This window comes from Daphnia pulex, chromosome 12 (genome assembly GCF_021134715.1).
Source record: "Daphnia pulex isolate KAP4 chromosome 12, ASM2113471v1".
Classification (NCBI taxonomy): domain Eukaryota; kingdom Metazoa; phylum Arthropoda; class Branchiopoda; order Diplostraca; family Daphniidae; genus Daphnia; species Daphnia pulex.
In genome coordinates, this window is record NC_060028.1 from 5,354,780 (window position 1) to 5,364,425 (window position 9,646).

Genomic DNA, 9,646 nt, shown 5'->3' on the forward strand with positions numbered 1-9,646 from the left:
TGTGTCGTGTCTGATCCACCCGGGTCAGACACATGGCTAACGGAAGTTTCTAACAACCACCACCAAACGCTTTGATAAATTATTTGGCTCCTGGAGTACTACGATCCCTGGCATCACCCCAAATATGTTCATGCCGGCCATCACTGAAGTCAACCCGACGGAGCCCAAAATACAGGAAACTCTTGACGATTCTTTCAATTTTGATAACCTTGAAGATGACCCAACCGATGTGTTACCTATTGAAACCAATGTTAATCATTAAAACTAATAAAAAATCTGGGCGCAATCACACCATTATCTTTTGTTTAATGTCATTCCACATTGGAAGTACGAGAAATCGGCATAGAACACAAAAAATACAAATTAGACCTTTTTCCAACAAATCTATGTTATCCAGAATTAATTCGGAAACAGATGTAGTCCTCATCTTTACCAGGAAAATCTCTTCGGCATTTATAAATTTTGTTTAATTTTTTGTTTTCGCAAAGATGTTTGTACTCCCCGGCTTTGTGTCGTGTCTGATCCACCCGGGTCAGACACATGGCTAGCGGCAGTTTCTAACAACCACCACCATTCTGTATCTTCCTTCATGAACGAGCCACCCGACACCACAGCCTCTTCCTGAACCAGCAGTATCACCAGGACGGGACCCGATCCATCAGTGGCCAGGAACCTCTTCTAGCCTGGACGGAGCCCACAACCGAAGGAAATTTCTCTGTCTTCCGCGACACTCGTGGACCTTCTGCAATCCTGGACAACGCTGTCAACCCTTCGCTATTCTTCATTGGGATCTTCTTTCTACTAGGACACTTTACAAAACTATCAGTTTTTCCATTCGAAACATACGATCTTACGTATTACCCCTTCAATTTGTTTTGGCTTTGCCATTTTCTATATATTTTTTATCGTTTTTGTCCTGGTTCAGTGCTTCGACACACTCCCAGTAGCCTCACGCCTCAAGATTTGGAAAGAATCTTTTTTTCTGGCCATAATTCGCACCAAGTGCCCCATCTTAAAATTACACCAGTCACAGATTTCTGACGCTAACTCTAATCCTGTTCCAGTCCCTACATCTCCTCCCGATGTTGTCGTAAATGGAGATGCATCGGAGTCAGTCGTAACCCAGTCCATCACGCTGAGCATTCCTCCGCCCGATGTTGTTGTAAGTGTAGATGGGACAGAGGGGACCGGCAGTCCAAATCAGCCAAAAGAGACAAGGATCTTTAAACGAGTAAAACGCCGGAATATAAGACCTCCCATACAGCTATGTCCAACACAATGGATCAACAATCCAGTATCTCAAAAAGGATTACAAAACAACGCTAACTCTAATCCTGTTCCAGTCCCAACATTGTCAACTACCAGGATGATCATTCCTCTTCCCAATGTTATCGTAAATGAAGATGCATCGGAGTCAGTCGTAACCAATGCCATCTCGCTGAGCATTCCTCCTCCCGATGTTGTTGTAAGTGTAGATAGGATAGATGGGACAGAGGGGACCGGCAGTCCAAATCAGCCAAAAGAGGCAAGGATCTTTAAACGAGTAAAACTTTGGAAAAGAACTCTGATACTCATGCAACCTATCAACGTCCAATTTTTCAAAAAACGAATTCGCAAACGTAACCCATATTTTCAAATTAATTCCTATTGCTACATCGATTTTTAATATAATTATTTTTATTTCTTTTAGGCATTACAAAAACTTACTGGTGCAAAATATGCATGAAAATGTATCTCTCACCTTACGCTCACTACAAACTTCATTTAACTATGATTCTTATATTATCGAAAGGAAATTTTTTTACATTTGAAATAATAGAGAATTTGACGTTTTTAGGTAAAAAAATGTAATTGTGACGAATGTGATAGAAGCTACCAAACTGCACAGTTATTGAGACAACATAAAAAATATTCTCACGATGGTTGAATTAATTTAATTAGTTTCAAATGTTTTGATATAAAAAAAAATTTCTATTTTTCTCAGTTGACGAAATTGCTTGCAATATTTGCAATAAGATTTGCAGAAATAGAAATCGTTTGAAAAAACAGAAGCTATGTCACGAAGGTAATTTGATTGAAATTAATTCGAGTAATCTTTTAAATGATCGTTTTTTTTGTTAGATAACGAATTTTTTTTTGTTAGATAACGAAGTTAACTGTGATGAGTGCGATAAGTGTTTTAGAAATCTGAAACTTTTTAGATATCACGTATCACGTTCACCAACACCATTGTAGCTTAACGAAATAAATTTTTATTACATTTTGCAGATACGACAATAACAATATTTTTTAATAGTTATGGAAGTTATTTGTTGTGATTGTGGAAAAAAATTCAAAAATAAGACACTTTTGAGATGTCACAAAAAACAAGTTCACCAAGGCAGTGCGTCCTATCTTTTTTTTGAACCTGAAAATAGAGATACTTTGTTTTAAATTTCTCAAAGATAAGATAAAGATAAGATAACCCAAAATTTAGGGGAAAAAAAGATATAGAAGATAGTATCTTGAAAAAAAAACAGATAAGATAAGATAGATTTGCTTTTTTCAAAATAACTAAAAGATAAGATAAGAAAAGATACAAGATACTTAATTTTTTTTTATTATTCTTAATTGTTTATTCACCACTGATTACAGTTTATTGCTTCACCCAAGTACAGATAAAAAAAGATTAAATTCTACTTGATCTTGCTTTGTGAATTTGGAGCATGTGAAGCATTGCATTTAATGAACATTAAATTAGCAAACAAATCATGCTTTATTCAGTTTCTCTTCGCCGACATTATATCGGAAGCGGTGCTAAAGGCTTCCTCAATGGAACAGGACGAGTCTGCGACAGACACAGCGTCTCTGGCAATTTGACTCAGTATTGGAAATCTACTACTGTTTGCTCTTCAAAATTCAGGAGGCTTCGTGTGATGCAATTCACTCTCAAGTTATCAAACGAGGCATAGAGCGTGGTTGCGACTACTGAATACTGACTAGAACCTTTTTCTAAAGGTGGTGGAGACTGGAGAGGACTAACGAGAGAGAAGACTGAATAGGGTCTGGCTCAACAGCTAGAAAAGTACAGTGGCTACTAAAACCAAGGGCCGATCTTGAATAGTTGAATGACTGAAGTGAAGTTGCAATTTTTGACTTCAAATTTCCATCACTAGATGGGAGTAAAAAAAAGTATCTTGTATCTTATCTGGTATCTTTGGGGTTTTTCGTCCCAGCCTGAAGATAAAGATACTATGTTTTGCGATTTTCAAGGCAAGATAGAAGGTACAGAAAAGATACCAAAAGTATCTTATCTTTCCGGAAAGATAGGACGCACTGCACCAAGGTAAATTTGATTCGGGTTATTATTTTTGGATTGTATTGATTGAATTTTAAAATTCATTTTTAATATTTTAAAATTCATATTTAATATTTTAAAATAGAATAAACAAAAATAAGTAATAAAAAATACATTTGATTTTATTTTTTGGGGCAAATTTCAAAAATTGTGAATTTCAATCACAAAATAAGCATTTAAAAAATTGCCTAACCCAAATGAATTAGGTATTTAAGGATAGGGAATTAAATAAAGCTTAAATGAAATCAATTTCTGGACCCATTGATTCGTAATTTAATATATTACGAACGAAAAACCCCCTATTTTTACTATACCCCCGAGAGGCGAGGGGCCTACTAACCTAGCGAACCTGGCGGGGAATCTTGGGACCCTTTACTAAACACCCCCGGTCTTGGATAGCCGAGAGTGTACCTTTCCTATTATATCGTGATTATCCCATCCTTTTACTAGTTAGTTGCAACATGTAGTCGCATGGAATTGCAGTGAAGGAAGTTGTTGTGCTTTACTGCTTATAAATTTCTAAAAATTAAATCTTTTCTTAAAGCTATTATCTTGACTCCACTATTGGAACAATTCGACAGTGGTGTCTCTTAAATGACAATTTGGAACCCATGTCGCAATTAAGCTATCGCGACTGGTACTTGCGTACTGCGCTCCGAAGAATAACACAAGGAAGTTATGAACCTCCCATGCAAAACCAAAATTTGATCACGAGTTTATGGGCAGTTGTTTTTTCTTTGTTTTTTGTACAACCGCATCGTAACCGGGATATTTTTTAACAGTCATTAGGCCTAAATAGTAAACTTTAGAAAAATCAAAAATGTCATGTCATTGCATTTCGTTCATGGTTAATATTTTCGCGCTCGTTGCATGCTCCACTCGTTTACTTTCCATTTCGTAACGATAAATAATAAAATATTTAGTCAATTTGTGAAAAAGAAAATCTATAAATATTTGAAAAAATGTAACCTACAGAAAGGTTTCAAAGGTTCCTTCTAATTACGCCGCTTACCCTAATTACTAATTACTATCCCCTGACCTATGCAATGAGAAGGGAAAGGATTCAACTCATCTTCACGATAAGGAACGTCGGAACCACAACCACCTATGGTATTTTCTCGGTGGTAGGACGGTTCGTTCAATACGCATTACTCCGTATGCACATGTGCAAAGAAGAACGTTCAATAAAATTTCAACAAAAACCCCCATTATAGCCTATTATACAACGAATTGAATATGACCATTTCCATGGCACAATTAATTTGTATAATATAAATAACAATATAATTTACAATTTTCAACTGCTTTTCGTGCATCGTCATCAGCTTCCTCAACCGGAAATCAATCAATAATCTCATAAGCAAAATGTTTCTCATCAGCAGCTGAACAACTACCGTATAGTCGTATACTGCGGCCGTGCGGCGTGTTTCTCAGCAGGTGTGACGTGAATTCAATTCGACTAGCGATCACTTTTAATTTTGCAGCAATCATCAGCGTTATTTATTATCTATTATAATATTACATTAACGAAATTGAGAGTTTTAGACTCACGTTTTGTGAAAATAAATTTGGAAAAAGCAAAATCTGGCAAAAAAAACAGGTCGTGAATCGTCGTTGATCTGTCTGTTTAGCCCTAATACCTGCCATTGTTTACCTTGTCATGAAGTTTTCGTCTGCTGAAATGTTTCGTTGCAGGGTGGTCTAATCTGTCTAATCTTATTAGAGGAAGACTTTGGTTCCTCATCTCCCTTTATTCAGGGTAAACTAAGGTTTTCTATTCCTGCTTTAAACTTTATTCATTGATTGTATTGTCTGCAGCTCACTGTTTAGTCGTTTGATTAATTACCGATACGATTGGCAAGTTTCATCTTCGTTGGTCCATAGTCCACACTCCACACCTGAGGTAATTGTATGAAAGCATTTTTATATAAATCTTTTGTTTAATCCTGTAGTCACTTTTTTTCATACCATATAAACAACTTTAACACTCACCATTTACTTAACCTATTTCTGTTACTTAAGTACATTATCAGATTGCATTTGCTACATATGCTTCTGATTCTACACACATACTTATCATAACGTGATTCATCCGGCAACTAATTCCATACTATAGCTGCTGGTTAGTTTGAAGGCGACAGAAATTCAAAATGGCTCCAACAAATGAGAAACGTAAGGAGAACAAAAAGTTTATAACATATCATGACTTTTTTCATCCCGTTTAGATTTAGTACCTCAAGGATGGAATTCAACAACATTTCATTTTCTATTTTAGGAGTGCCCTTTCCGCCAAATCACAAATTGTCGGTAGTTGAAGTATTTGATACGAAGACGGGTAAACCTCAACCCGATGTGCTGAAACAGCATTTCATTTTGGAGGGTCGTATCGAGGAGGCAGCTGCACTCCGAATCATAAACGAGGGAGCTAGCCTACTACGTCAAGAGAAGACTTTAATCGATATTGAAGCGCCCGTCACAGGTTAGTTAAGTTAGAATTTTAGAATAGTTGGTACAAGTGGTTATTGGATATTCCACGACAAGTCAAAGGTTTGGTCCTTTCAGCCATGTTACTAAATTTATGTTTTTTTACTAATTTTTCTCCCCTGCCGGACTGTCAGAAAATGAGAATTTATAATCGATGATTGTTGTATTTAAATCAAACTTTTTATTGTGCATTTGCATACTTCTTGACCTTCCAATATTAAAGGATAGAAGTAGACACTGATAATTTTGATGGCTGCCACTTCTGCTAGCTTAATTTTTTATTGGGATTTCAAACATTACAAAAAATGTAATGAAAATCGATTTTTTTTCTGAATTTTTGTACTAATTTTTTTTTCTTTTTATTTCCCTTTTTTTCTTTTTTTTTATTGTGGTGGCTGGACGGACGACCAATCAACTTGAATTCGAAATTAGTTTGTGGGGACATTCACGGACAGTTTTACGATTTGATGAAACTGTTTGAAGTAGGCGGATCTCCAGCCACTACAAAGTATCTTTTCCTCGGGGATTACGTCGATCGGGGATATTTCAGCATTGAGGTAAAAAGAAATTGTGATGTATTGTTGTCAGTTTAGATATTAACCTCGGTCTCACTCTCGCATGTTTGCTCAAAATTTTACCGAAAGCGCATCCTCATTCCTTCATCTGTCATAGATTTGACTGTGTAATGTAGATTAGAAAAGCAAACCTTTTGTCATTATATTACGCCTACCATTTCGATTTTGAATGCGCACGCAGTTTCCGTGTGCTACCTAGGGAGGTACTTTTAACCATCTGTAATCGATTGTCTCTTTTTCACGTTCTTTAACATCCGCCGCTGCTGCCCACTACCGTTGTGTGCTTAGTGCGTCCTCTACCTGTGGACGCTGAAAATTACCTACCCAACCACCCTCTTCCTGTTGCGGGGCAACCATGAATGCCGGCACCTGACGGAATATTTTACATTCAAACAAGAATGTGAGTTATTAGTTTAACTACACCCTTTCAAATTGTTGATACATTTACTGAATTCATTTATAGGTAAAATCAAGTATTCGGAGCGCGTCTATGACGCTTGCATGGAGGCGTTTGATTGCCTTCCTCTAGCTGCCCTGATGAATAAGCAGTTCTTCTGCGTCCATGGTGGTCTCTCCCCTGAGATCCACTCGCTCGATGACGTCCGAAAAGTATGCTTATGTTTCGTACCATTATGTTTTAACTAAATCGTTTCACTTTAACTTATATTAATTTATATTTTTTGTCTGATGATTTAGCTGGATCGGTTCAAGGAGCCACCGGCGTTCGGTCCCATGTGCGATCTCCTCTGGGCTGACCCTCTGGAAGATTTTGACAATGAGAAGAATGGTGAACACTTTACTCACAACTCCGTTAGAGGTTGTTCTTATTTTTACAGGTAATGTTATGTTTTGTTTTTACTTATTTCCATTTTTATTGATATTATTGTCATTACATATTGTTATTTTTCTTTCCAACCATAACAGCTACGCAGCCTGCTGTGAATTCCTTCAGCAGAACAATCTTTTGTCAATTATTCGAGCGCATGAAGCTCAGGATGCTGGGTAAGTTGTTTGTTTTTATTCTGATTTGTCATGGGTCATGTCATGGGTCATGGGTATGTTTTTGACGTTGAAATAGAAATTTTATTTTGATTGATCAAGTTCTCTTTGGTTCGCAGTTACCGAATGTACCGAAAAACCCAAGCGACTGGTTTTCCTTCGTTGATAACCATATTTAGCGCTCCTAATTACTTGGACGTCTATAATAATAAGGCGGCTGTCCTGAAGTACGAGAATAATGTGATGAATATTCGGCAGTTTAACTGTTCACCTCATCCCTACTGGCTACCCAATTTTATGGATGTATTCACCTGGTCTCTCCCCTTTGTTGGAGAGAAAGGTAAATAGATAACTGAATCATTTTAAATTTTTGGACCTCTTCTAATTGTTTTCTTTTTATAGTGACTGAAATGCTGGTCGGCGTCTTGAACATTTGTTCCGACGACGAACTCGTTTCTGAGGGCGAAGAGAGTCTTGAAGACGGTAAGTTTTATTTTAATTTGGTTGGGGATGCATCCCATCCCTTATTGCTTCTGCATTGTAACTTTTTATTTAACGTCTTTCCTAAAAACTTTTCAAACTAAACAATGGATGGAATGCCTTCCTCCTCTACTTGACGTTTTATTTTGAGTTGTTCGATTTTTCATCGATGTTATTCTTGTATTCATGTTCTGATCTGTTACCTGTAACGGGAAATAGCTGCTATTCGTAAAGAGGTGATCCGCAACAAGATTCGAGCTATTGGTAAAATGGCCCGTGTCTTTTCCGTGTTAAGGTAATATTTTTTTATAATGGCTGCAGTAATTATATTTATTATTTCGCGAGAATAACACTTATAATATCATAGAGAGGAGAGCGAAAGTGTGCTCCAACTGAAAGGGTTAACCCCTTCTGGCTCACTACCTCTTGGCGCCCTTTCTGGAGGCAAAACAACGTTAAGAAACGGTGTGTTAATTTCTATTTCTATCGTATTTTATGTTTTTATAATTTCGTTATATATTCTTACAGCCATGCAAGGATTCTCTCCTACTCATGAAATCCGATCATTTGAAGAGGCCAAAGGCTTGGACGCCATCAATGAGCGCATGCCACCTCGAAATGATGCTTGTCCTCCGGTCAGCGAAGCGACAAACTATTTGAGTGTGTCACCCACTCTGATTGCGGCGACGGAGACAGCTGTGGTGACTGAGGTCATTTCTAATCCAGTGCCAACAAAAGTAGATGTGGAGTAAGTGGCGACTTAAATAGTAGCGGAACAGGAATTTTTTTTTTTTTTTTTTTTTTCATTCCATGATTCCCTTTTTTTTTGTGTTTAAATTCTGTTTGTTTTGTATAATTCTGTTTAACTATTATTTTTGGATGTTATTTCTTCCCCTCATCTATACCACCTCCCGTCGTCTCTTTCTCTCGTTTACGCCCACACGACTGAAAGTCATTACTCGATTATTCACAGTTCATGATAATAATCATAATCGTTAATCCATGATCCATGACCAAGTAAATATTATCTAGTTGTGGTAAAAATGAGGAATCAAAAAGCTTTATTAACCGATCTCGTTGGTACTAACTCGAAGGCAGAGATATTCGGGGAGTAAACACAGTTTCTTGACTGTGGCTTTTAGTCAATTCCCACCCAATACTGAACCAATGAAAACCAACCAAAAAATTATTTAAATTTCGGGGTGAATTTTCTGAATTCCTAAATCTAATTTAAGAAATCTAATTTTCGTCGCTAATTTAATAAATTTTGATTGCCCAAATTCTTACCGGATGAATGATTATCGGAATTATAAGCAAAAATCAGTCCAGTTGACTGCATATAAAATCCACATAGAGAGTGCACTCCCCAAGAAAGAGAGAGGCGACCATTACAAACAGAGAGAAGCGTATTCAAAATTTTTATAAAAGATTTAAAATATTTACGGCTATTTTAATGATTTCAGATGATATTTAAAATTCTAAACAAATTTTAATGTGTCAAATCCCAACCCGCCCGAGAAAAATTATGCGTGTTGTCATGTGTTAGCAAAATGTTTCGTGATAGGTAGAAGTAGGATGACATTTCACATTGTCATTGCTGTGAACAGCAAATAAAACGGAACGTTTTTAAGTAAATTTTATTCTGGATGTAGTAACCAAAGTCCTCCTCCTCATCTGATTATAGTCTGATCGCTTGTCATTCATACCCCATTATTAACTAAATACAACTTAAATAAAAAAGTTTTCAGTGTTATTTTTTTATAGTCAGAAG

General features: G+C 36.7%; 1 protein-coding gene across 2 annotated transcripts; it reads left to right on the plus strand.

The window, feature by feature from the left end:
- Positions 1 to 4,953: 4,953 nt before the first annotated feature.
- LOC124208636 (serine/threonine-protein phosphatase 2B catalytic subunit 3-like) lies at positions 4,954 to 9,618 on the plus strand. 2 transcript variants are annotated; one of them, XM_046606479.1, is made up of 14 exons: positions 4,954 to 5,096; positions 5,156 to 5,240; positions 5,360 to 5,509; positions 5,613 to 5,816; positions 6,254 to 6,378; positions 6,685 to 6,796; positions 6,860 to 7,005; positions 7,093 to 7,232; positions 7,321 to 7,398; positions 7,515 to 7,735; positions 7,798 to 7,878; positions 8,095 to 8,170; positions 8,243 to 8,340; positions 8,404 to 9,618. In XM_046606479.1, exons 3-14 carry the CDS (start codon positions 5,488 to 5,490, stop codon positions 8,625 to 8,627), a joined length of 1,527 nt encoding a protein of 508 aa, XP_046462435.1. In that variant the 5' UTR covers positions 4,954 to 5,096; positions 5,156 to 5,240; positions 5,360 to 5,487; the 3' UTR covers positions 8,628 to 9,618. The 2 variants fall into 2 exon arrangements, with proteins under 2 accessions (XP_046462435.1, XP_046462436.1); XM_046606480.1 differs by having other exon boundaries at positions 5,371 to 5,509.
- The last annotated feature ends 28 nt before the right edge of the window (positions 9,619 to 9,646 follow it).

What these genes read in the sequence shown, in the direction of transcription:
- LOC124208636 (XM_046606479.1), top strand. Translation starts at nt 5,488, where the DNA reads ATGGCTCCAACAAATGAGAAAC. An exon ending in GGTTGTTCTTATTTTTACAG is followed by an intron (nt 7,233 to 7,320) that starts GTAATGTTATGT and finishes CAACCATAACAG; the next exon opens with CTACGCAGCCTGCTGTGAAT. An exon ending in CCCCTTTGTTGGAGAGAAAG is followed by an intron (nt 7,736 to 7,797) that starts GTAAATAGATAA and finishes TTCTTTTTATAG; the next exon opens with TGACTGAAATGCTGGTCGGC.